This window comes from Actinia tenebrosa, unplaced genomic scaffold, assembly GCF_029948245.1.
Source record: "Actinia tenebrosa isolate PJP-AT-01 unplaced genomic scaffold, QUT_ActTen_1.0 PGA_scaffold5__44_contigs__length_20552954, whole genome shotgun sequence".
Classification (NCBI taxonomy): Eukaryota; Metazoa; Cnidaria; class Anthozoa; order Actiniaria; family Actiniidae; genus Actinia; species Actinia tenebrosa.
Window position 1 is genome coordinate 1,148,871 of NW_028292582.1, and position 27,776 is coordinate 1,176,646.

Below are 27,776 nucleotides of genomic sequence, written 5' to 3' on the forward strand. Positions count from 1 at the left end.
AAAAGTTTGTTAGTTTATCCTCAGTTACCTAGGAAATTCATCTCAAAAATATGAAACACACGACGATATCTTATAATCAGATGTCACTGTCAGTTTGGTGTCACTGGTGACGTGTATTGTTTTAAGCGGCATGCATTGTGGATTACATGTTTACATCTCAGATTACCGTCCTTTCCCAATTTATCATGGTAGGAGCAAGAAAAATAGAACGACTACTTATTCTTCACCTAACTATAAATAATATTCAACGGTTAAAGCAGAATAGTCTGAAGTAATCCGAAAATATGGTGAGCAATCCCTACTGCAATCGTTAGACACTTTGTTAGTTATTCAAGTTTGCTTACAATACTCAGTCCACTTCTCAGTCGCGAATAGCAAAGCGTGTTTGAATCTGAGCCTCAAAAGATTCTTCGTTATCTTAAAAATAATAACTTAGGCCTTTTAAAGTATTTTTGCTTTAGATTATTGCTCGAAAAACGAACAAACTCGGATTTATTGCGTTGTTTGTGCAGAACTATTGATATCGACTGATCTTTGCCGACAGAGAAATCGCTGAATTTTTTAAGAATTTCAAGCTTTTTATTTACGCGATAAATAATTTACCCAACCAAATTTCAGTGGAATAAGATTATATAGCATCTTAACTTTAACTAGCCCAAATTTTAGCCCATTATTTTATATAGCACATACCAAAATATTTTTTAAAACTTTCTATACTCTTGGTATTGTAAAATGTATGGGTCAAAAAAATTTTTTTTTCGTCTTGAAAAAGGAAACTGAGATAGCTGAACATTATCCTAAAACAAGTTTAGATACCAATTGATAAGATTATAATGGTTTTATATGTCTGAATTACTTTTCTTTGCGACGCGAAGGCTCTGAAGTAGTCGATTTCTTTCCGCCGTCAAAAGGCTGAAATCCGCAAAAATCAATTTTCTCGTTTTTCTCGTAAAATAAGCGATATTTTTAAAAACAAACTACATAGTGGTTCTAGTTAGAATAAGGTCTACCTAAGGTTAGAATATGAGCGAAATCGATTTTTCGACCGTTGCCACAAAATTTCAAAATTGTTCGATTTTTGCTGACATCCCCTCTTAAGTTTCAGCACTCGTTTATAATAAAGATGGGTTATTTAAATACCTTTCAATCGCATTTCGAAAGGAAATGAGAGAGGACAGTACTCTTCGCCTTTTTTAGTACGAATTTCGTAGTAAAAGTCATTGAGACTCTCATCGAGCTGAGCTTCCGTCATTTCTTCCAATTCAGTTTTCTGATAACTCCACTCTTCAAAAAAGAAGAAAAAAGATTAGAATGTCTTGGTTCTGTTAGTTTGAAGTTTAATCATATTTGATATTTGATATTTAATTAAATCATATCTGATTAAATCAATTAAGCTTAATTATGTTCACTTTTTATGTAGAAATGTTTTTTTTGAGTAACTTGTCAGTGGATGAAAATAAAGCTTTCATTTGTGCTGAATGCGTATAAATGTGTAAATTTGGTTGTCAAAAATAAACAACTTATAAATACTCTTTATCTTCCCTGTCATTTACATGATGTTCACCTTTCAAGAAGTTTGTTTTTCTCACTAGTAGATAGAGAAACAAAACGATCTTGCTGCAGCTGGGGGCTGTCTGCTTTTGTCTCCTCCTTTTCTTTAGTTTCCTTTGGGTTTGTTTCTTCAGGTAAAATGTCAAAATTGAAATAAAAAAAGTCTTTAAAGTCCTCCATTTTTTTTTTTCAGAAACAAAGAAACAAACAAAACATCGCTTGCGTTGCTGACGTCATTACCTCACGATCTATGTTGAGTCATATAAAACGGTAATCGACCAATCAGAGTGCGCGTTATATCTTAGTTTTTTTATAAATAAATTATAAAGGAATTGAGGCTTTCTAAAGTTCCTAAATATTTTTTTTTTAAACATTGCAATATTTGCATTCTCTACTCTGAGTTGTTTCGTTTGCTGATCGTATATTATTGAGGCTTTAAAATATGCATGCCTGCATGCTTTTCGCACTGGTGCCTTGTGCGAAAAATTGGAATTGCTTAACTATGGTCATGTTGGTAAAAGGTGATGTTTTTACAAAATTGTTTTTTATTCAACCATGTTTTTCACTTCATCTAAACGAAAAAAAAAAATAAAAATAAAAAGATAAGATAAAATAAACGCCAAGAAGGTCTTAAGACTCTCAGTGTTGAACAAGACATCATCACTCTTTTACCAGCATGACTATAATCTTATTCATTTGCGTTTTCCGCATGAGGAACTTATGAGAAAAGCATTCAGGTATGCGATTTTAAAGCCTTAACGAAAAAAACAAAAAACAAACGGAAGTGCATTGACAAAGCTAACGACTGCGAGTAGAGGAAGCAAACCTAGGACTGTAATAATTTTCTATGAAATCTTAAAAAGATTTGATACCTTTGAAATTTATATAGCTAATAGATTCAGGGTTGAATTTTAAATAACGAATTAAAGATTTTGAGAAACAGTATCAGCAGCGTAAAAGTCAAAATTTTGATTTAAAAGAGAAATTTTTTTAGTTTACTCAAAGTCGTCTCAACGGCGATCAAAAAAAATTCGCAGAACTTTCGCAGAACACTGAAACACGTCTCGGCTTTAATTGAAACAAAAAAACAAAAAAACAAAAAAACAAAAAAACAAAAAAAACTGTCACTTTTCTTTCAGTAACCATGCAGTATCATAAATAAGTTAGTAGAGTTAGTACAGTAACGACCTTTATAAATTTATTCTGAATTGAATAATTGTTCCGTTTTTACTCTAGAACGGCCTCGTAGAATTCCTTTAAATTTTCTCATATCATAGGAAAAACATTTGGTCTACAAAGTTTAATAAATCGCTTACAAATTTTAGATCTGGATTTTGAGGTAATTGGCGTGATGTAAAATCAAGGACATCACAATTTCGATTCAAGAAAAACTCTAAATTAATTCTAAATTGTAAACCTTAGTTTATGTATAGTAAGTGTACGAAAAATTATGTTCACTTATGTCTATAGCGAGAGTCGAGCCACCTTAAAATATATTATTCGTTTCCTTGAGTTAATGGTTTGGGCTACCTGTGGCTTCCATTTCGAGTTAAACAACTCAATTCTTGGAATTCAGGTTTTGCTGACCTAGTACCTGTATTCTCGGAATTGAGTTATAGAAATTTTTGGATAAGAATTATAGAAATTCTTGAAATATTATTAGAGAACCGAGAACCCAACTGAAAGCACATCTTGTAAAGGTATTAAATACTTGGTTTCCCTACAGGACTAAAGAAATTATAATAGAAGGAACTCCATCATTCCACCAGCCGAGAAAGCATATTTTCAAGAATATATTCGCTGTTGTAACCCGTTTTGCTCAACCTATATGGATCAGGTATGTGTTATTTTACCATACGATTCCAGGATTGCTCAAAAATGAGTCTCAAATTTTTTAAGTGTCCGGCGTTCGGCGCTCTGTGAACTCGTGATGATCACTAGCTCAAATGAAGCTGACCATTGCTGGATTGAATGACTTTTCTAAGCTTTCAAGCAACTATTCGGCTAATAAAGAGTTCCCCCATTCGTAAAATTATGAAAAAATTTGTAGAAAGATGCATGTTTTAGAATTTAAATTCACAAGTTATTCGAAACTGTTATTTTGACCACGACTTGAGCGAGCTGACTTAATTACATTATTACTGTTGTGTTGCCGTCCGTCACGCAACAAACGGAAAAGAGCACAATCTGTTAAAAATATGAGAACATGTACGTGTCTACTGCTGATAGATACACAGCAGCATTTTTGAATCATGTGTACGTAGAATATTCACTTAATATTCTGCTTATGGAGCTCAGTTATCCCTTAAGGAGGCTCTGGGTAGTTTTGGTGTGGCACACCTAGCTGCATTGAAACGGCTACAACTTCGTCTTGAATAACTCCATCTGTAAAAGCTTTTCACACAATGTCAGGAAAGGAGTAAAGGTTTCAAAAATGATAAATTAGTTTGAAGCGGCCTTTTTATTATGTCAAATAAAATAAGTACGCTCACAAGTAACAGCACACGACAAGGAATAACACGGAAGTCAAATTTGAATAATAAACAAGCAGCCGTGAGCGAAAATAGTTGTGAGCGTACTTATTTATATTCGACTGCCTTAAAACCCTTCAATGCATATGAAATTAAAGTAGAATATTTATAAAAGATGCATCTTCTAGTGACTTCACCTAGAAAAAAATCGTTCGACGATTTTTTTAATGTCGCTTTCAACGATATTTTCTATCGCTTTTGATAACAAATGGGGTCATTTAGCTTCATATCAAAAAATCCATAACGTTAGAAAGAAAGTCACAATGTGATTCATACTCATTAAGGACAGTGTCTATACCCGTACGTATATTCTAGCTACTAAAAATATTGAATCCACTAAATTAAAGTCCCGAATTTTGAAGGAATAAAGTTGACACGCTGGAAATAATAGTTCGCGATTCACTAAATAGTTTCTTATATTTTTGAGACGACAATATTTTATTTTGACAGCTTTGACAGCTCATTGTTCTTGTCAGCCAATAAGAAACAAGCTAGTGTTGAATAAAGATTATTTTATTCAAGCAAAGTTGAAATCAAATTCGTTTACATTTTGTACATTCTTCATCAAACTCATGAAAATTCAAGTTTATCACTGGAAAAAAATGAGGGAAGCTAACAAAAGGTAAGTTTTTCTCGATAAAAAAATGTTCGTTTCAAAATATTTATCTAAAAAGCAGCAGTGTTGTTGTGCTTTCAAAAGCGAGTGAATTTCAAAAAGGGTTTACAATTGTACTAAGCAAATGAGCTTCAAATATTCATAGTTGTAAACCTTTAATTTACATCCATAAAATTACTCTTTTTACAATGATTTACAAAGTCATTCTTTGTTTGACAGTTGTTTAACGTTGAATTATTCAACAGGTTGGCAGGGAGCACGTGCTCGTCCTTCTTGTCGCTGAGATGAAGTTTCTACTACTGTGGAGGAACTCTTAGAGCTGTGAATACTGCCAGAGGAATTATATGCCAGCAATTTCATCATCCTCAAGAACAACAATACTTGATTTTCGCTTTTTGTCACCCATTAATTCATCGTTGACAGAAACAGAGGCAGCTGAGTTACGAGCCGTGACATTTGATGACTTTGATATGGTATTTGAAGGCTTTGAACCGGAGGGAGTAGTAATTTGAGATGATATTTGAAAATTTGGAAGCTCCAAGTCGTCCTCAGTCCAAGTTGGTTTCGGAAACATATACATTTTACATCTATTTCAAGTTTTCTTGGTACGTTTTTGAAAGAAAAAAAATTTTCTGTTCAAAACGACAGCAGTGAAAAAGTGCTTGTGTCAGGGGTGGATCCAGGATCTGGGCTGACTAGTTCCACCCTCGAAAAGGACCAGACTCATATAGTAAATATATGAAAAGTTGTACTCACCATTTGGTGGTTTATTAAATCTAGTAAGTGGGATCCATGAAGTTTCTATATATCCAAGCATTATCCAAAATCTATTTGACAACGAAATTAAAACAGAATTAGAATTTTTAGCGTCTGAATAATAATATTATAGATGATATATATATAATATATATTGATAATGATATATGCAAAGAAACCTACTTTCTTTTGAACCAAATTACAAGGTTTGGAAAATACATGTGTGGTTGTTTCTTCTCTTGGCAGTGAATTTGAAAGCGAGCCTGAGCGGTTGTCTAATTTGTTTACGGGGATTTCACTAACTTGTCGAGCTTTCGGTTATCTCGCTGATTGCCAAATACAGTAAAAACCCGCATAAAAGAACACTTTTTTTGGAGTTGAGGCTGATTTTGTTCTTATTTAACGGGTGTTTACTGCAAAATCAGCCTGAAGGTGTTCTTAAGGTGTTCCTAAAATAAATATTTCTAATATATATATAACAGTGTTTCTATATAGACTACCAACACAAGTAGATGATATCAATGTGTAAGTTCAAAAATGTTATTAAAAAAAATCTTGACTGTAATAACTGTATCAAAACAGTAGAAGAATAAATTAACCCTGATTAGTCATTTCTAATTATGTTATTGTAATTATATAAATTTAAAATAAAATTGAATTGAATTGAATTAAACTCTATTACTGTGCTGCAAAACAGGTCTAGCACATAAATATTGATCTTATTATTTTAAGAACACTTTTTAATTTTTCAGGCTGATTGTGTTCTTATTTACATGGTACTTAAAATGCCCAAATTCAGGCTGGGTGTTCTTAACCCACTTGTTCTTTTATGCGGGTTTTTACTGTAACACACATGTTAGAAAGAATGCCCCATCAAGGTATTTAGAGTGGACTTACCAAGGATATTGTTTAAGCCAATCTGGATTAAATCGACGATATCTTCCTCCACTCTCCAGTGATTATAGGATTCTCTCCGCGGCGGTCTCCACGAGGTCTCCAAACGTTCTCCACAAACTCCATCTTTCTGGCATCTGAATGACTAAAAACATCACTAAATACAATACCAATATCAAAGGGCGAGCAGTCCTCTCTGCGCGCGACTGGTTGTCCACGCGAAACAGCATAATTCGGAACAAAAGGAGCGTTATTGATACTCACTGTTAAGTGTTCTGTACTTGATAGGTGTTGAGATTACAAGAATCAAAGCAGAGTGCGAAGGAGGTAGGGGTGTCTCTTTTTGTCACTGTATCCAATTCAGATACTTGAAGCCAGACACTTGTAAGTTGCGTCTACTATATCCAAATTCAAATGAACCAATTAGCGATCGATCTGACTGTATCCTTAGACTAGATCACAATGACAACACACTAGTTCCGTCGCTACGCGACTCCGCCACAATACGGAATATATTTTCTCCCAACTAGCCGTCAATATTTTGTGGTATTGCCGTCTCAAAATCGTAATTAGTTTATAAAGTCCATGAAAATATTCATCGCGTAATATTTGGGAAACGCTCTCATACATTTTTTTCACATTGCAATATGTTGGGTGCCCTGATGAATACTATCGACGGGTGCAAGTCGCTTTAAAAGTTTAGTCGATTTCTATGTCATCATTACGTCATAATGAAAAGGCCGCTTTAAACTGATTTGTCATTTTTGAAACCTTTAATCCTTTCCTGACATTGTGTGAAAAGTGCTTGCAGATCGAGTTATTCAAGACGAAGTTTTAGCCGTTTCAATGCGGCTAGGTGTACCAGACCAAAACTACCCAGAGCCTCCTTAAAGGGCTCAAATATTGTCACTGTAACAATCCGTGGGTCAGTTTCACATCGCATCGGTTCTGTAACAATCGTTCATGAAGCGACATTGTTGACATGCTTCGTGTAGCACAACACGCCAATTCAGTGGTCGTTTTTTGCGATAAAATTCTTTCTAGATATTGCAAATACCTGAAAGCACTTTAATTAAACAACACTTGACACATTCCACGCTTGTTCCAAAAACAGTTCGTGAAAATTCACTACAAAAATGGCTGCGATTACCTTGTAGAAATCACTGAATCCTACCGAATCATGGTTTGACACGTTAGTCAAACGTTTCCCAGTCGTAAGTCGTAAGCAGTCGCAAACACAGCAGCCAAGCTAACAAGCCAGTACGCTGGACTTCGGATAACATCGGCTATCCTCGCCATGCGCCGCTAGCTTTGCACGTGGGATCCGAAAGTAATCCGAAGTTTTACAACCCTTACACCGGGAGGAACTTTATGTCAGTTATATCGTATGTCATTTAACTATATTTTTCGCAAGTCAAATAGAATATGAAGTATATCTGGGTAAACTCGATGGCAAGGTGTCTACTGCTAATTAATTTGCAGTAGACACAAAAACGGGGGGGGGGGGGGGGGGGGGGGGGGAGAAAAGAAAAGAAAAGTAAAGAAAATAACAGTCAAAGTAAGCAGCAAAAAATACTTGAATTTTAAGCTTTTTTATATTTTTCGTTTTCATTTTTCTGTTCTGCATTTATTATAAACAAGACCCTGTTGGCAGGGACCTGGTTTCAACATGCATGGAGGATTTAGAGCTTCCAAAACTACTGATAAAGTATTTCGTGACGTCTCGAGTAATGATAAACCAGACCCTGGTAGGGACGGTTTACTAGTATCAGAGTCTTTAAGGCCCAGGGCAAACGTCGGACTAACGTCGCACCGAACCTATTTAACATAGTTTCGGTGGAAGTTCAACTAAGGCCTCGTCCACGCGTATCCGGAAATTGAGTGTTTGGGAGGTGGGGGAGTGGTTGTTTTCACGGCTTTGGTGTAAGTCATGCGACTTGCATGATTGATTTACTATTTTTCATAATTTATGAATTTAGTTCGGCACGCAAAGTCGCTCCAGAGTTCGTAATGTCCGACTTGGCTTGTCGAACGTATGCTGGACTCGAACCTATTAGGGTCGTTCTTAATTGCAGCAAACGTCGTACTAGGTACGAGCCTATTTCAAATGTGTTGCTCTCTCCTATGCTACGAGGGTTTTCTCCGGGTTCTCCGGTTTCCTCCCTCCATAAAAATCAACATGTGAGTTGAGCGTTGTGTGCATAGAATACTAAATGTAGTGGTAGTGCGTGTGAGTGAAAAGTGTCCCCAATTAGTGCGAAATCGCTAGAACGACTAAACACTTAAATAAAAGTGATTTATTATTTATTATTAAGAATGCTGACAGCCAGCGCAAAACCAATTAGATATCCTACTAGGCAAATGAAAGATCTCAATAAATAGAAACATTAAGAGAAAAGTTTTTTTTTACTATATTCCTCTTTTTCAGATAATCCTCGCCATTATTGCTGTCATCATTTTTATTGTCGCATGGTTCCAATGGCGTAACCCAGAAAACAATCAAAACAAGGAAAGACCACGTGGGAAGGGCAAGATCGTTAAGCAAAAGGTGAAAACCTTTTTTACAGTGTCTCTCTTCATTTGTTGTCTCCGGATGTCTGACTCATCTCCACCCCTCAGCTTTAACTCCCTAGGCCTATGCACCCAAACACCCACCTTTGGACACACACTTTCACACACTCATTTACATATTACTAACTATTTATTACACAATAATTTATTTTGACCTGGGAAGTTTTGGTTTAATTACTTACTAAATAGGCAACAAGAGAGCGTCAAGGTAGGAATCTAGATCTAGAATGGCAGAAGTTGCAGAGGCTCGGTTTACTAGAGGTAACACAGTTTTATATTGTTTACTTCATTCCTATGTATTCATCAGATCTTAATTTCAGTTTACATAACATTTCAGAGGCCAATCTCCTCCCCTATCTCTTTTTGATGATTATTTCATAAAATTATGGGCTCCACTAGCTCTTCCATTTTTTTGTAAAAGGGGATGGCCAAGATCTAATGCATTTTGAGCATTTTGTTGTTAATAGTAAATAGTAATATTATTTTATATCGTTTTTGTTGTTGCCATGGAAACACTTAGGGCCCAGCCTCCTTGCGCACTGTAACCACAAATTTGTGTTATGAGCTTCCTTTGTCAATGTCACTTACATAGCCGCCATATCGTTTTTGATCCCTCTTCTTGGTATAGTTCAAACATTTACTGATAAACCTTTAATTTGTCAGTTCAGTTTTGATTGCCATAAAAATAACATAGTCTAACTCTCTTAGTTACAGGGTGGTCATCTTCTGCGCGAAAGTCGAATTCCAAGAACGCGGGATGGAAAAGTAAGTTCCTTGGTAGATCTAGATCTAATGAACGTCTGTGGGTTGTGATCATTTTCATTTCAAATTCATCAATTTCCATTTTAAGAAGCTACTTCAATAATAAATTTAACAAAAAATGTTCCCGGTAACAATTATAGTAATGTTTACATAGATTGTTTAAGAGCGTACGGGACGATTCCCCCTCTCCTTGGAAGCAATTTTTAGAATTTATACGGTAATTTATTTATTTTTTCTAAGTTTTGCAAAATTAAAACTTTTAAAAAATTAAAGGTTATTTTTCTTCTTCTATTTTTATTTTATTTTATTTTATTTTATTTTCTTCGGCGTTTCGGGGACCCAAACAAAATGGCGGATTTTGGCATCCTGTTTGAAAAATCCTGGCTATGCCCCTGTTATTACTTTATTTTGATAATGATGTTAGCGGCATTGCCAAACGTCAAAGAAATTTCATTATATTTATTCTCAATCTCAATCGACCATTATTAGTACCGGTAACTTTGTCTCATAAACAACTTCTGTGGGGTAGCCAGGATTTTTCAAAGGAAGGAGGGGCGGGGGCATGAAGGTGGGCGCCCTACACTCGCATTTCGTTTGTAAGTTAACTCTCTTAATTTGAAGGATTTTCAAAGGGTTTTCCGTTTTGGGTTTTCCTACCCTCCCTCCGTAAAAACTAATGCGCTAAATTCCAATTCGATCTGTTAGTTAACCGTGACCTGACTTTGATCCACACTTTAGGCTGTTTCAGTGTATCGATAAAATTCGAAGGTATCACTGAAGGTTGTGAAGGTGGTCTTTTGCTCAAAATTCAGTAATAACCAATAACTAAATCTATTGAAATATCTCATATTTCGCATCAAAGCAAAAATTTTTGGCCGAGCTCCTGCGCGAGCCGAGAGCCCGCGCTAGCCGAGAGCCCGCGCGAGCCGAGCACCATACGTAAGAAACATTGGTAATGGAACCCATCGAGTTGATTTTTCATGGCTTGACTACTATACGTCGCTTCCGTCCGTACGTTCGTACACGCCACGGGGATTTTGCTTGATTTCAAAGCAAAATTACCTGAAAATGCACCGAAAAGTGACATCGCTTAGGGACAATTTTAAGCCCAAAAACAGAAAAATACAATTTTATGTAGTCAAAGATGCATCTAAGAAGTATCCTTTAAGAATTAAAGTGCGTGTTTTTTTAGCGAACAATCGTATATTTTTATGAAAAGCAGGTTTCGTTCGACAAATCGACAAATCAAAGACACTCTCTCAAAAGTCTTAATATTTCTATAGATAATTTATTTTAACGCTTGATGAAATTTAAAAAGGGGTTCATATTACGAAAAAAATATTTGCCCTTTATTTTAGTAGCTTATCAATCTTCAAGAATTCGGTTGTTTTTAACCAACTATCCGGATAGTTTACGTACATGTTGGCCTCCTAGTGGATGCTATTGGCAAAACAAAGAAGACTTTTATTCAACAGTTTTAATAAGCTTATTTCTATACTTAGATAATTTATTAAAATATTGAATGAAAAATAAAAAGGAATACATAGTATACAAAGTATTCGCGATTCATGCAGCATTTGCAGCCAGCCTGCATGATTAGGCAAAATGAGCTTATATTTGACTATAGGCTTACATTTTTCGCGGGAAACTTTAGCCTTGACTGGAAAATTATGTTTCTAGGTGTGAACTTCATGTTTTAATTCTACTCCCAAAAAAGGTTTTTTTTACATACCATTTGCCTAAAAGAATCATTTCTCATTCACTTGAAATACTTGATAAAAGCATTAAAGCCGTCACTTAAACAAAAAGGAATACGGCTAATCTGTTCGTGTTCAACGACTTTTCAAAGCATTTTCAGTAGGTAGACATTAGGAATGGGTTACAGTATGGCGGATCATAAGTTGAAAAATCATTTATAAGGCCTATATCTATTCAAGTATCTTTAAATGAAAATAAATAAAATGAAAATATATTCAAAAACAGTGTTGGGTAACTATAAATTTCAGGTCACCGATCCAAGTACTAATCTCACTCAACCGTGCTTGATTCAGTGTCTTGAAAGCCCACTTTTTTACACTGGACCACGATTTCAGGAAATTGGTACAACTATAGCCATGAAAACAAAGCACCAGATAGACTAGATTATTTTCCACTTCAAATCACCGTGCCAGTGCGTGGCAGAGTGCAAGGAATTAGCTGTAGATATGATCTGGGGGCCGGCTAGTCTCTCCCCTGTTGCTTCGGCTAGAACACAATCCTGCGTAATCCGTACACCCAAGGGCAGAGGGCCTTAATTGCCGTCATGTCTGAAGTCCATACGACGACACAGCGGATGTCTCGGGGTATGGCATGAAGGCACTATTTTTTTCTTCTGTATTTTGGAATTAATTATGGAATTAACTTTGGTGGACGTGGGTTCGGTTCCTACCGTATTAAGAGTATGACTTTAATCTTTTCTTCTTCTTCGTTTCCTCTAGTCTCAGATCTTTTTAATATTTATTTACTTATCATTTTTATAAGCGAATTTATTAATCCAAAAAAATGAGGATTCTTATTTTTTTCTATATAAGGGATGTCTACTTTCCCCCCTAACATTAACAGCATTAACAGTTCAAGGGCGCTGGGAAAGATTGGTTGTATATGTGTGTTTCAGTTATTCGTAGATTTCGAATTCAATTGATATATGTTTGTTTCAGTTATTCGTTGATACTAAACCGTAGGATTTATTATTAATAACCTTATTAACAATATCAAATGGCAAACCCTCGCGGGTTTGAAAAACTTGAAATTACAATCTAAAATTAATTAATCAATTAAGATTCGATAGACGTTGGTCATATATTATATATTTACATATTTATACATACTATGTCCATCTACATATTGTCCTAAATACAGACACATTTGGGAATAAAACTATTCTCAAAACGTTCAGTTCAGCACGGGAATAAATCAAAAGTTCGAGAATTACGCAAAGGAGGTAGTTTAATCTTATTGTTTTTTTGTTTTTTTGCTGCAAGGCATTCTTATAAAAACGTTGACATTGGTCCAGCCTGCGGTGATGAATCGTGGGAAGGCTGGTAAGGTTGAGTGTGGCGCTGTTCGATCTATAGGCGTAGGCAATCCTCATTGCGCGTCGTTGGACTTGTTCAATTTGATCAGTTAACAATTGTGGAAGCGAAAAGTGCCATACTTGGCATGCATATCCAGGACAGGGCGAGTAAATGAACAATGACCAGTGATGAGAATAATAAACAGCGATGACATTTTCTGTATGAGCTCCTGAGCGTTTTAGGACTCTCAAGGCATATAAACGTTTACTTGCTTTAGCAAAGATGTTTTCGACGTGAGCGTTCCAGGACACGTTTGAGGAAATGGTCACACCAAGAATTTTGAAGTGATCTACAACTTCAATTTTGGTGCCAGAGAAGATGATAGATTATTGATTGACAAGGGATTCTTGAGGAAGGATATGCAAAACACCTTTGTTTTCTTTACGTTAAAGCGCATATTATTGGACTTGGTCCAATCATTGATACTGTTCATTGTCTCTTGAAGTGATGATGCATGGGCTGTAGGAGAATATTTGGCTTGTGACGGGGAAAATGCTTGTTAGTAGACCAAATAAATCACTAATTACTCACATGGATTTGTCTATCTCTGTTTTATTGATTGTTAGGTTAGTCTTCGATGAAAAAACATGAATTAAATTGTCGTTTGACCTCCTTTAATAGTTTTCTTCGATTCTAACCGCAATCTTTGTCTTACTAATGAGCCCGCTATATTTTATTAAGATTAATCGCAAATACGTCATTAAAGCAGGGAGCCCAGTTTCTGTTGTATTTTCTTTTTACTAAAAATTAAGAGTGTAGGCCCAAAGTGGGCGTTGCCCCCTCTTAACCAATGAGATGTATGAATTATGTACAACGTGATCACTTTGAATTGCTTTGAGCTCGATGCAGTTGTTTCGTCATCATACTCGTTTCAGCTTTACGGGTCCAAAATTCGTTTTGCAAACTCCTTTGAAAACAACAATCAACTGTTCTTGTCGTTGTAGTCAATTAAAATGTTCTCGATCCTAATACAAGTATTGCTTCTTATCTTATATCATCACTTGAATTGCTGTCAATAAAACGTTCTTCTTACAAAGAATTAAACATGTTTACTGCTGAGGACTTTAAAAGAATGTTTTAGTGCATGAATTAAGATATGGCGAGCTAACATCGTCGCTAACATCATTTGTTTACTGTTTTAAAAATACAGACGGCTCAGCTCAGCTTTAAATAAATCGGAAATACGAATACTGCTATGCATTTTACTAAGTACAAGTAAAGCACTAGACACTAATGAACTCTTCATGCAGGCTGTAAGAAGCATCCAAAATATGAGATTTCATGTATAAACTCTAACCATTTTAAATCAATTTTTTTTTAAACGGCGATACGTGTTCATAAATACAGCTTAAACCTAGACGCTCAACGCCTGCAATTTATCCATAGAAATGGCTCTTGACAGGAGTTTCAATTCGTTCATGATCTTCAGATAGTGAGATTGGTACATTTACAATTAATTAATAAGAAAAATATCTCGAAAATAATCCGTATAACAAGCGAACAATTCATTACGTTCAGGTAAACCCCTCGAATAATTTTGAAAACAAACGAACAATGCTTTCCTTATTTAGATGAAAGGGACAGGGTAGTTTCCTTATATAGATGAAGGGGAGAGGGTAGTTGCCTTTTATGGAGATGGCGCGTCATCATCTGGCATCAAGTTAGTACGATGAAATTGTACTTTGGACTTACCCTCTTAATATTTAGTAAAGCAGAATACAACAGAAAATGGGCTCCCTGTGTTAATGACGTATCTGTTGTCTTTCCTAATAAGATATTGCACTAGGCGCAGCAATAACAGCAATAGCGAGTCTTAGCGAAGGAAAAGGAGGTAAAAACACTATTGAATTTCATGTTTATTCATCTAACAAGCAATAAAATATGGATAGAAGGATCCAAGTGAGTAATTTGTGATATATTTGGTCTACTAACAAGCATTTCCCCTTCACAAATCAAATATTCTCCTACAGCCCATGGATGATGTAGGGAACGATCTTGATATATCGGGGTATTAAAGTCCAGATCTTTGATCATAACCAGGAAGAAAAGTAGGCCGAAAAGTGGGCCTTGAGGTGTTCTAACATTTATCCGTCGCCATGATGATTTCACTTGACACAGCTTGACACGTAGGTTTCGGTCTTGTAGGAAACTGGCGCACCAATTTAACAAAATTGGGGAAACGCGCGCCTAGCACCTGCAGCTTCAGAAGAAGAATGTTGTGGTCTATATGCTCGAATGCTTTGGAGAAATCAATCATGCAGGATGTGATAGTTATACCTTGAGGGCAGTCTACAGCCTCTAACCAGTTGTGAATCAGGTGAATTAGAGCGTGAGTAGTTGAACAGTTTTTGGCATTCTCAAACTGAGTGGATCAATATAAGGTTTGATGTAGATTAGAAGACATTGGAAAACAACTCTCTAGAACTTTGCTTAAAACAGGAGTCAGCGAGATCGATCTAAGGTCAATATTAACTTATTTAGGGATAGGTAATTTTGCACAGGTAGCACAGCCGCACATTTCCATAGTGTTTGAATAGAACCATGTGCAATGATATACGTTGGACTCGCTTTCTTGAGAGATACTTTCCAGCAAATCTGATTTCGAAAGAAAGCTATATTGAAACGTCCTTTCCAACCAACGGCCTTTTTGGTTTGAATTAGCCCGTACGATATGAATATTTACCGCTGTGCTATTCGTGCCAAGAAGAGACGGCATCGCTTTGTTAGCGATTACTCTTACTCTTTTTTTAATCAAATTTAATCGCTAACGAAGCGACGCCGGCGCTGCTTGGCACGGATAGTACAGCGGTAAATATTCACATGGTACGGCTGATTCAAACCAGAAAGACCGTTGGTTTGAAAGGACGTGTCCATATAACACAAGTAAACTCTATTTAGTATTCACAAATATCTTATCAAACATACATCAATAGCCCATTCCCGAATTCGCATGGATGACCACCCAACAATGGTTTAAAGTCGAGACTGAACTTGATTCTTTTATTTGTCAATTTGAAATCTACGAGTAACTGAAACGAACACGTATTTATGACCCAATCCGTCTGTCTTAGCGCCCTTGTTAAGCAAAGTCGAGCTGTGTTTTCCTGCCTTGAAACTGTTTGGGAGCAGTTGGCTGACAAGAGCTTTTGATGAACTTGGATTCTCAGTCTTATATTCTATACACTAAATTAATTTCGTCGTCGTTACATGTTATAGGGGAGCGCCATACTTACTCATAGCAAAATTTATTGCAAATGCACAAAAAAATATTTTCCACATCCATTGAAGGGACCTCGTTTATAATCGAAAAGTATGTCTTTTGGTTATCGCAAAATAAAAATAAAACTAAACAAATATAAAGAAAAAAATATATTAAATACATAAAAAAGAGACTGAATTGACTAACATAACATGATTTAAAAGTTGAATCGGAGCCTCAAAAGTTCTTTTACTGGATGTGAACTTCATTAGCGAGAGAACGACTTTTTCACATTTTCCATAATCAAAACGTTATATGTTTTGGTAATACCAACACAAATCTATGAATAAAATTGATGAAACGGAAAGGCAATGGACGAATGTGGTTTAAAAGGTGGCTGGACCCCCTCACGCTTGACCGCTACCTTACACTTTTGGAACGCTGGTGCATAAACGTGTTTATCCGATTGCAAATCTATTTTGCACATAGAGATTAAATTAGTGTTTGATACAGTTTTTAATGAGATCGGACGTCATAACACGTGATTATGATGAAATATTTGTGGATTTCAATGGATTTCATACGGCCGAAATTGGTAATACGCAGTTTTTTTTATTCAAACGTGGGACGTTTGTTACAACTGTGTATTACCATGCTTCGGGAGTAAATCGGAAAGCGGCCAAGCGAGATCAGACCGTGCATGGTGCGAAAGAATTTGGTGTTATGGTCATTAGCAAACAATAGAATCCCCAGAGCATCAAATCGTTGGGAAACGATCAATGTTTTCTTTATTTCTCGTTCGCTTTAGATCGCTTTAAATGAGTTCAATAGTCTTGCAATTTTGTGTAATATTAGTTTAAGTTCTAATTTGTATCCTGACGTAGTTTTGAGAGAAATGATCAACGAATTTTAGAATAATGGAAGATCTAGTAAGATTGACTAGAACACTGCGATGAAAAGTGCGCATCAAATGTTTACCCCGTCTTCTGCACTATACGTTTTCACAAAATCGCATAAGTCGATTACCTTCAAAATGTTCCTTTTAAAACTAGATACAGAGTAAAACTAAATGAGCAATGACTTTTGTGAATATATAGCTCTGAAATATCAATATCGGCCGTATGAAATCCATTGTTTAGTTTTGAAGTAGATTATGCACTATATTTAAATAATCTCAAATATCTCATAATAAGCTAGATAGATTTTTTCAAAAATCCCTACAAATGGAGGCATCTAGTACATAATTATGTGGTAGGAAGCATTTTAGTGTTGAACGCTCTTGCAAGGCTAAAATTATTTTCTAAATGAAAACAAATATTTCATCATAATCACGTGTTATGACTTCTGATTTCACTAAAAACTGCATCAAACATTAATTCAATCTTTATATGACTTATGTGCAAAAAAGATTTGCAATCGGATAAAACACGTTTATGCACAAGCGTTCCAAAAGTGGAAGGTAGCGGTCAAGCGTGAGGGGGTCCAGCCACCCTAATAGTTGAATCGCAGCCTCAATAAGGTCCTTTTACTGGATGTGACCTTTATGAGACCATGAGGGAGCGACTTCTTCACATCCATTTAAAGGAACCTTTTCATAATCGATAAGTATAAAACTCTTTATAATGTGGATATCCAAGCATCGTTATGTAAAAGAAATAGAAGTAGGCTTACATTTTGCTCGGATATTTTTTTACCAGTTTTTAAAAGTCTGTTTAGCATTATTTCGCCCTGAACAAAAACTCCAAAAATTGGATTTAATTAATGAAAGACATCCAAGGTAATTTTCACTGAACCTGAAATTGTATAACATTTTCTATCTGATAGCTATCTTCTGACCCTTTCGAGTAAAATTAACCATCAATTGACCTAATTCACTATGACGTCACTGCTTGTTTATGTCGGGGATAGAATCGCCAAATCCAATAGAAAATTCAACTTAATTTGCTCCTAGCGAAACAGTTTAATCTAAAATGGCCTGGTTTTCAGATATAATGTGTGTTAATATGTACTAAAAAATATTCTGAGCGTTTGCTGGCTATTCTACTTCTCTTTGTGGAAAGATACGGGATTTAGAACAATTTTCGGTTAGTTTGCGTTGATTTCACCCCGTCCGACGACCATGATCCATTGCGTTTAAACAATAGATTGTTGAATATTGTTTTGATGTGACGTCATAGTGAAGTAGGGCAATTCAAAGCTTGAAATGTCGCCCATAGAAAATTTTAGCGAAGAATTTAAAATTCAAGAACAAAATTTGCCCCCTGGCGAGGTTGGTCAGTGGTGGGTTGTGGACACTTGTAAAAGTTTCTAAGTGGGAGAGTAGTAAGATGGAAAATAAAGAATCGCAAAGAAAAGGATGTAGTACATTTTGATTGGATTTTTTTTATTGGTCTTCATCATGGGGGCATCATCTTTATCTGGAATAATAAAAATAGAATTTTTCCCAATTTTATTTTCGCCTTTAGGTTTAATCTTAATTGTGTCTAAACCCATGGGAGCTCCGCTGTTAAGCATTGCCTAAATTTATATTATGATTAGTTTTATTCATTTTAAGATTCGATATTTATTTTAGATCACACTTTACCACTATACAACCGATCGGGGTGCTAGAGGCATTCAACGCGATGGACTAATCAAATCCTCGGATGAAAACACCCAGCCGCAGCATAGAAAATACGGTTCAGGTAGGTAGTACATAGACACTACTACATACATGGCAAGTAAGTTTACAGTCATTCAGTCAAAAATCAAAGTCTAAAACTGCACCGAAAGGTAGTATGGGTAGAAGCCATTGAAACGGCCGGTTATATATGGCATTAAATGTTTGTCTGTGGGTTTCGCAAATGGTTAAGTCGTTATGAGTATTATCATATACGGGGCAAAATTACTCGATGTTGATTGGCTAATGAAGAAGGGCTTTTTTCTGTAATTCGGGGCCGAATTACTAGAAAATGATTGGTAGTTCAGTTGCTTAGCAACGCTCATAAACTGCAAACTTTTCCTTTTCAAAATGGCTTCCCGTTTTGCATTGCCAGACGATAAGAAAAATAAAAAGTTCAAACGAAAATGAGAACACTGGAAAGAAAACATTTTCCCGTAAATGGGCCTCGAAAAGGCTACTAAAGTAGTCCCAAATGTGTACAACTTCACCTGCTCCAAATGTGACTTTGATTGCCATCGCTGAAATAATTCAGCACAATTATCTTGATCTGGACTTAAAACTTAAAACTTCCTTTGGCATGGATTCTGATTCAGATTAAGAACTTTGTTGGTAGGAATCTAGTTTTATGCATGTTTTTATGGGTTTTGACGGGATATTTTATTCTTTCGGTGAAGCACTTTTTTTTCAAGATTTAAAAGTTCATTCCGAGTGGGATCCAAGGGAAACTTGCCAAATAATTATTGTTTAAACTCAGTAATTTATGATATTCTTTTGTAAAGGAGAAAACCTTTAAGTATTATTATCCAAAGTTTGATAGAAGAGAGCACTTATAATGAAGAAACACGTTTGAATTCTGAATGAAAATCTTTTGAACCATAACTACATTTGATTTGTAGTTCAGAATAAATGACAACGCACGGACATCATATTGGTTTCAAGACTGATTTTTTCGTTGAATTTTGCCCTATATATGATAAACGGTTAATCGTATGGTTCCTCAGTCATAAAATTAAGGATTAATTTCACTTGTGTTTTCAAAGTTTTGAAATTGCCCTTGTCGCTTTGCAAATCGTGCAATTTCAAAACTTTAAAAACGCTCGTGAAATTAATCCTTAATTTTACTCGGCCATACGATTACCTATACATATTCAATTAAGGACCTTCCTAATTTTGAAACTCTTAAGTTATTTCAAGACAACATTCTTCAACGCTGCCCGCTGGCCAACGAAAGTCCTAGCAGTTAATCGTTCTAACAGTGATTTCTACCCATACTCCCTTTCACTCCCATCTGTATGTCACGTACGTCAGGCTTGGGGTCAACGACCACGTTCTTTGAATACTCACGCATATGACATTGTACGTGATTTTTTTTATCGGTAGGAGTGTACTTTACCTCGTACTCCCCGCACGACTTGGAACCAGATAAGTTGGCGTTAAACTGCTTTACACACAGAGGAACGGTAGTTACAAGTCCAGGGATTTACAGCAGGACTCGTTATGTCGTCGAGATCAAGTTTTATGAAAATGAAGTACAGAAACTTAATATTTTAAACAGAGATGTTTATATTTTCAGGGGGAGTATTCACCTTAGACACTATGAAGGTCGATATAGAATATATAAGAACCCAAAACACCCATATGACCCTAGATATTCTTTTTATATTGATAGCTTCGGTTACTAAGATCTAGCGATGCTAATGCATCATCGGCACAGGAAGCCCATTCTTCATGCAAGACTTACTTGGGCAAAGGCTGATTAGGGTTGTTATCTATGATTACATATAAGTTAGTTTGGAGGATTAAGTTAGTTTTGCTTCGTTTGGAAAAACACTGCTCAAGCAGGCATCAAGCTTTGAAACAACTGTTTCCAGGAGAGCAAAAATAGCACGATAATAGGTATTGATGTTTTTCAATCATTTACCGCCATTTGCATTGCTACGCGGCCACCCCGGACAAAAATCGCAACGTGCACTTTGCAATGGACTGCCTTCAACCAAACACGTTGACGTCATTTACACGCGTTGGGATCGGCCCGGATAGGCCCGGTGAGTGTGGCTCATAATACTTGTAAATAATCGACAAGTTTTGGCGCCTTTTGAATCACACACGCGTTTAAACGATGTCAACGTGTTTGATTGACGGCAGTCTATTGCAAAGTGCACGTCGCGATTTTTGTTTGGGGTGGTCGCGATGAAGCTGATGTGCTCAATAATACAAAAATAACTATAACCATACTTGAAGCTATTGTAGCACTTGCAACCTATACTCATACAAATTTAGTGTAATTTAGCACTAGCAGTCCAAACAAGGTTCCTTTGTATGGTTTATAAGGGAATGTATGGAAGTTATGATAAAGTTACGAAAATTAAATGTTTCACTCGACAATTTGCCTCAAAACTTGCTGCAGTTGTTGCTTTCAATTTGTTCAGTCTTCTGGCGAAGTTTCAGCGCGATTTGAGGCCGTTTAGTTGGTTTTTTCAAAATCCGCTCTTTAAAAAAAAAACACTAAGCGGTCTCAAATCGCGCTGAACCTTCGCCAGAAAACTGAACAAAGTAAAAGCCTGATAGCTAAGCTATCGATAGCCTATTGATAACTAAGCTATTGATAGCCTGATAGCTAAGCTATTGATAGCCTGATAGCTAAGCTATTGATAGCCAAGAAGCTAAGCTATTGATAGCCAAGAAGCTAAGCTATTGATAGCCAAGAAGCTAATCTATTGATAGCCTGATAGCAGGAGGAGAGGAGGTAATCTTACATCGACCAGTCATCGATCTCTCATCGACCTCTCATCGACCTCTCATCGACCTCTCATCGACCTCTCATCAACCCTCAATCAGAAAAAAATAAGCAAATATAAGGTTACTATAAAATCAGTTATTAATTTTAGTATTTCAAATGGTCTTGGCCGTGGAAATGAGAATTGGTCATGGGCTTCCTGTGTTTTCAATAACTAAATTAGACTCTTCCATAGTCTCTCGCTCGTCCGTTCCGTCTCCACGCTTAGACACTGTAACGGTACAATGACCGAAAGGACATATGGGTCCCGAAAACATCTTGAAAATATTGAAACGAGAGAGACTGTAGACAAGTATTTTGGTTCCCAAAGCACGTTGGGTCCAAGTTTTCGGGACCAATAAGTCCTTTCGGTCATTGAACCGTTACAGTCTCTAAGAGTGGAGACGGAACGGACGAGCGAGAGACTGTGGAAGAGTCTATAACTAAATCGGATGGGCTGCCTGTGGAAATAAGAATTAGCCATGGGCTTCCTGTGTTTTTTAATAACTAAATCGGTTATGGGCTTCCTATAGATTTGTGCATTCATAAAATTGTTTTGATGCCGTGTCTTATTTAACACGTGACAAAAATGATTGAAGGAAAAGAGATATGACAGCATTAATAAGTTTGAATGCCAGGGAATTTTAGAGTCATTGTACTACGGTCCAGTATGAAATAGAATGAACGCTGTTTATATAATATAGAAAAAGATAACAGAACTAATTATTCTCAGCTGATGTTTGCATAATTAGGAAGAACTTAGTAGGTCTCATTGTTTATCGTTTAAGAGTCATTAAGTGCATTGTGTTGGATACAATAGTCATCAAGTTTTCATTAGTCCTTTGAATTCATTGGCGGTAGCGTGATATCCTCGAGAGCCTAACTGGAATAACTAGCCATTGCTATTCTCAAAAGTATATTTTTTAGGTCTTCCTTGCTTGTTTGCTTGGTTGGTTGAGTTTTGGAGTTAAAAATTCAAAATCTCCGCGCTCTATAAATTGGATTGGTAAACAAAAGACTTGTCCAAACTTGTCAAACAATAAACTCATGGCGTCAAATGGTCGTCATGGCAACTTCACAATACCTACCCGTCATTTTATGGTAATAAGCAATCTAATATTTGATGAATTATTAATGTCCCCGTCCTTCCCCGTCCTTCCCCGTCCCCTTCCCCGTCCAAAAAAGGGGTCGTGCCATGCGGCCTATCTTTTCCCACATGATGTAGTTTTTTTACTTCTATGCTACCCAGTTTTCATTACAATGTGTAACGCGTTATTCTTGGGGAGCAACCACATGTCTGACTCAGAGATATAAATAACAATGAAAAACAAGCCATGTTGGTTGATCTGACAGGAGAAGTTGACGCGGAATGTTTTCAGTTTTATCAACCACCAGGCGGCTATATGAAACAGGAAATATAATACTATTAAGGCCTAGTTAAAATTCTATGAACCAAATCATCATGAGTATCAGCTTTAATATAAGCGTCTACTTGAGCCTGTTTTGACGCTAACGTTTTTTATGACAGCATCATGTTGCAAAAGAAAGTTGGTTTTGCATCAAACTGGAAGCAGGGTTGAATTTGTGTCATGATGCATGTCGCGGACAGTGACAGAGTGACCCTAATTTTCCATTGTCACGGTCAGTACACTGCTTTCCTACATCCGCTGATGCAAAAACAAAGAAACAATACCAACGATACAGGGGCGGCGGAAGATGAAAATATTTGGGGGGGCACTAAAATATCATATTTAACGCTATGTGATAATGACCGCTGTTTTGTTTGATTGCAAAACTATGACTGAGAACCAATATTTTGTGGGGGCCAGGTCCCCCCCAAAAATTTCGCGACCAGCCCCCACATCTCAAATGTTCAACCATTTGTCAATGATTTCGATCGAAAACCTGCTACTAGTGAAATTTCCTACCAGCAGATCGGAAATGACAGTCCTCTGATATCATTCTATTAATTATTGCATGCTCCTTCAGTAGCTATCTTTAAAATTCCAGTGCACACGTGATGGGGGACCTTCTTTACTTTTAAATAATTTACCCTTTTATTTCCGGCAATCATTGTTCCCAGTATACTGGTTTATGAATGCATCACTTTTTTCAGTTGACCTGAAAGAACATGCAAAAACAAGTGAAATGTAGCAACTTTAATGTCTAAATTAAAAAACTCAAATCGCAAGGTTCTTCACACTTTAATGTAAACTAAACTCCCTTGAAACATGAAAGAAAACTTGTTGCACAAGTGCACAAAGACTGAGAACTATCTATTGGACAATCTTGTACACATAATTTGCCCATTGTCCACCAATTCCATCTTTGCAGTTGGTACACCGTCCATGCTTGCTGTAAGCATTAACGCCGCTTCTGTCTACCCAGCATTCTCCCCCATCCTGCATACCAAAATACTCCACTTTCAGTGTTTGCGCCAGGTGAGCACATGCACTGATTTTATCCTTGGCTGACGTACTGCCGTGGAACTTGGCCACGAAATTTGGCAGTGTACGATTGGGTGCGTTCTTGTCACAGAAACAACCAACGGATTCTGAATTAAAAAACAAACAATCAAACAAATTGAAAATTAAAGATCAATGCTTTAGCCCGAAGGTTACCTTCCTACTGCAGTATAATCTGCATCTTTCATCTCTTATTCACTTTCTCATGTAAATCAGGTTAGACCATATTCAATAGCAGATATATTGAAGTTACACTTTATTGCTTTCAAACAATTGTTTCAAGTCGACGCATTTGGGTCATTACATTAAAATGTATAGAAACTGACCCAAATGCCGCAATCGTTCGAAGGCAAAAAATGTAACTCTAATATCTACTATTGTTCCCGCCTACTGTCATAGCTGCCATTACGTGACGGTGTAAAGCCTTATACAAAGGGTTGCTAAACTAGAATCATTACCTGTGTTGACATTCCCATCAGGACATTTGTGACAGTTACAATCTACCTCTTCTTCACCCTTGCCTTGACAATGCTCATTGTTGCCAGAATAACCGCGCTTCGTATAACTACCGTCATTATCACATGAGCATTGACGACGTCGCTTCTTTGAGCCACAGCCACATTTTGCACTGCACTGTGACCAAGAACTCCACTCCTTCCACCTACAGTTGCCTGAAAAAAAAACCGACTACTTATTCTATGATTTTTTTAAATATCAAAAAACCTCCAACAGCAAACTTCGAATATGCAAAAAAAAAAAAAAAGATGAGGTAATTCCCTCTTTTTTTTTTTTTTGTCACCAAGTTAGCCATTCCGAGGTTCAGGGAAAAACTGGGTCGAGTTGAATTGCAGTGCATTATGGGACTGTTTAAGGGCACACATTTCCAAGATGGCGTCTATTTCGTCCCTTAAAACAGTCCCACAATGCATTGTAATGTCAATTCTATCCAGTATGGCTACACTTATTTCAAATTAAATCTTTGTTTTCCTCACATGTAAGATTTTTTTTCATATTTCAGCACTTGTTGTATAAATAATAACAGTAATAATAATGATAATAATAATAATAATAATAATAATAATAATAATGATAAATAACATATTATTAAGATACTAAAATAACGAATTAAAATACTAAGATATCTTAAGAACATAATAAAATATTTTCTAATATATTACTATTGAGGTATAAAATTCCGTATGATTTTAGTGCAGAGAAGGAAGGAGCATGACCACAGTGACCTATGTCCTAGATTTGGTGGCCAGGATGCATAACGTTAACGTAACAGTGAGCGAGCTGACGACACATAATAGTACTTTGTATGATTATTATGGACCCATCTTTACGTTGAACATACATGCTGTTTAGTATTGAGTTTTACCTGCACAATGCTTGAGAATGCAGTCTCTCATTTCCATCGCACTACCATGGCAATCCGCTCCTCCGTTGCTAGGAGGCGGATTGTTACATCTTCTTAACCTGAACTGCCTTCCTTTTCCACAAGTAGCACTGCATTTACTCCAGGCGGTCCATTTACCAAAGCTACCGTCCACTGAAACGCAATTTATATATTGCTATTATATCTCTTATTGCGTAATAACAAGGATTTAAGACTCAAAAGATAAAAAAATAGCACAAGTTTTACTGTTATACGCCGCGTTTAATATTGGTCATGACTCTGTTATCAATTAATATATCAATTCTGACCATTGGCCAATTTATGCAATGCATTTTGATATTTTCTAAATTGATCTTTTATTCGGAAATTTAAAGTGATCATTGCCACGAAAACTAGAACTATATTCCCCTAAGTCCCAGCCCCAGCCCCGGCTCATTTTTGAATTGATTCATTAGCCATATAAAACAAATTTTCACTAAGCTTTGTTGACACCTGTATCAGTATGCATAAGATATATTACTGACATAATCAACTTATTTAATTTAACTTGTATAAACAAGGAAGGAACCAACCTGCAATTATTATTATAATTTTTTAAAAGTTAATTTGCCAATTACAACCGATATTCTATAAATAAAATAAATAAAAAAATGGGGGTCATCTCAGAAATTGTAATTTTGGGCCGGCAACCTTTAATTGCACGAAATGCCGAAAGGTCGAGCTCCACGTGATATGTCAAACAATAAATAATGAAGTTGTAAAAAATATATAGCTTTTGCATGCATCGCTATATTATCCATTACCACGATGACTACCTATCTACCATTACCTTTGCCGCACTTAGCATCTTCCGGCCAGTCACAAGTCTTTGCTTTATCGTTCCAGTGAAGGCCATGAGTACAGTCCTTCAAATGGGTTTGGCCGTGAGCACAATGATAGAATGACGTGCAGTCCTTTGGATTTCCGTACACACCATCTGGTTTGGAAAAGCAGAATCCTTCTTTGTCGCCTCCAGTGCCTAATCCAAATTTAAGTGATACAAAGTAAAGCCTTATGTTAAGATTCAAGCTGACACAGGTAGTTTCAGAATTTTCTGGAAGTGCATGACTAATGTGGACCTTATTAATTGCCGACTGAAAGAAAATCAAATAAAAACTGACATTCAAGGAGTCATATATGCTGACTAAGCTCCTGAGTGTTTAAACCACCCTCAGTAACAATGGATCGACCTATGGAATAAACACTTTGCTATAACATTAACATTTCTTTTTAACTCAGCGCTCTGTTTCGATGCACTAGCAATTGCTTCGACTACATAGTAATCGTTTATCCTAATTCATCCTTATGAAATCATATATAACTAATCATAATCTTTCGTTATTCAAGTCTAAGTTGAAAACTTATTTATTTAAATCTGCGTTTAACTTGTAACTATGTACCTTTTTTCTCTTTACAATCTCTTTATTTTTGCGCTTATCATGAAAGATAGCAGGAGTGTTTTTATATCAATTCAATGTACGTAAAGAAAACTTCGATTGGTACGGTACGGTACGAGACCTTTAGCATCGCGGGTTTATCGCTAACCGCTAGGAATCAGGCCCCGAAAAACGCCCGCAAACAAGGAGAAACACTTGGCATAAATAAAGCTTAATATGGCCACTTTTCCAGCAGCAACTTTGTTATGACGCATTGCTAATTGTTGAAAGTTTTTAACGGAAAACTCCTAACGTTGTGAACTGCAGTTTGAGGTTTGCGGAACTAACAAGAACGTCGTGCTATAGGTTTATTGTTTGATAACGTGATAATTTTATTGTCTTCGATCCTGTGATACTCATAAGTTAATTTAGTTTTACATACCCTTTTCACAACACTTTCCACTATAGCCATATCGGCAAGAACAAATACCAGGTCTGGGTGTACCACCATTGTAGCATTTTCCGTTGCAAGGTTGTTGTTGTGTGAGAGAAGGGCATGGTGTACCATTACACTTGGCTGGACGAATGACAAGTCTTGCACGGTTTCTTACTCCTGTGGAACCACAGTCTTCGGTACATGAGCTCCATGCATGCCATTGGCTAACAATGCAATTTAGCTTGCGGTGATAGCTACACCCTGTATGATATCGACGGCGATAGCTTGGACGACGTCTGTAGCCCTTTCTTGAATAATATTTAGGATCACCGTAACACTCCATCACTAGAATCCCCAACAGCAGCCCTAAAGGCAGTAGCGAAAACCTCATGATCATTAACGGACTAGCAGACTACAGCTAAAAAATTCTCAAAGCTTTACACAGCCGTTCAGGACGTTACGAAGGAGATTTGGTCAATCAACAACAGTCAAGGAATTTAAAGTCGTCGGTAATAATTCGACTGTAAACAGAACTTAAAAGCCTTCGCTTGTTTACCTAAAACTTTTGATGTAGAAAACCCTGCTTTTATTTGTTAGTTACCAGTGTTTGACCCGAGTTGTTCAGATCAA

The 27,776-nt window shown here is 36.4% G+C and overlaps 2 protein-coding genes and 1 long non-coding RNA gene across 4 annotated transcripts; 2 read left to right on the top strand and 1 right to left on the bottom strand.

The window, feature by feature from the left end:
- The first annotated feature begins 92 nt into the window (after window positions 1-92).
- LOC116294573 (uncharacterized) lies at window positions 93-21,040 on the top strand. 2 transcript variants are annotated; one of them, XM_089038364.1, is made up of 8 exons: window positions 93-287; window positions 1,745-1,821; window positions 3,278-3,388; window positions 8,777-8,896; window positions 9,109-9,180; window positions 9,628-9,684; window positions 18,566-18,677; window positions 20,036-21,040. In XM_089038364.1, exons 3-8 carry the CDS (start codon window positions 3,380-3,382, stop codon window positions 20,335-20,337), a joined length of 672 nt encoding a protein of 223 aa, XP_088894490.1. In that variant the 5' UTR covers window positions 93-287; window positions 1,745-1,821; window positions 3,278-3,379; the 3' UTR covers window positions 20,338-21,040. The 2 variants fall into 2 exon arrangements, with proteins under 2 accessions (XP_088894490.1, XP_031558073.2); XM_031702213.2 differs by lacking the exons at window positions 93-287; window positions 1,745-1,821 and having other exon boundaries at window positions 3,106-3,388.
- LOC148906264 (uncharacterized) lies at window positions 3,399-5,561 on the top strand. The gene is made up of 2 exons (XR_004196946.2): window positions 3,399-4,704; window positions 4,944-5,561. It is a non-coding gene; the product is annotated as an uncharacterized LOC148906264 (long non-coding RNA).
- A 2,579-nt stretch (window positions 21,041-23,619) lies between the features above and the next one.
- On the bottom strand, window positions 23,620-27,700 carry LOC116294675 (adhesion G protein-coupled receptor B1). The gene is made up of 5 exons (XM_031702327.2): window positions 27,153-27,700; window positions 26,125-26,313; window positions 25,278-25,448; window positions 24,355-24,567; window positions 23,620-23,985 (listed from the first exon to the last, which is right to left on the bottom strand). Exons 1-5 carry the CDS (start codon window positions 27,541-27,543, stop codon window positions 23,708-23,710), a joined length of 1,242 nt encoding a protein of 413 aa, XP_031558187.2. The 5' UTR covers window positions 27,544-27,700; the 3' UTR covers window positions 23,620-23,707.
- Between the last annotated feature and the right edge of the window lie 76 nt (window positions 27,701-27,776).

Excerpts from the sequence above, each read along its gene's own strand:
- LOC116294573 (XM_089038364.1), top strand. Across the intron at positions 8,897-9,108 it reads GCAAGATCGTTAAGCAAAAG|GCAACAAGAGAGCGTCAAGG; the intron begins GTGAAAACCTTT and ends CTTACTAAATAG. Across the intron at positions 18,678-20,035 it reads GCATAGAAAATACGGTTCAG|GAGTGTACTTTACCTCGTAC; the intron begins GTAGGTAGTACA and ends TTTTATCGGTAG.
- LOC116294675 (XM_031702327.2), bottom strand. The coding sequence starts at position 27,543 with ATGATCATGAGGTTTTCGCTACTGCCTTTAGGGCTGCTGTTGGGGATT. Across the intron at positions 24,568-25,277 it reads CATTCTCAAGCATTGTGCAG|GCAACTGTAGGTGGAAGGAG; the intron begins GTAAAACTCAAT and ends TTTTTTTTTCAG. Across the intron at positions 23,986-24,354 it reads TGATGGGAATGTCAACACAG|AATCCGTTGGTTGTTTCTGT; the intron begins GTAATGATTCTA and ends TTTTTAATTCAG.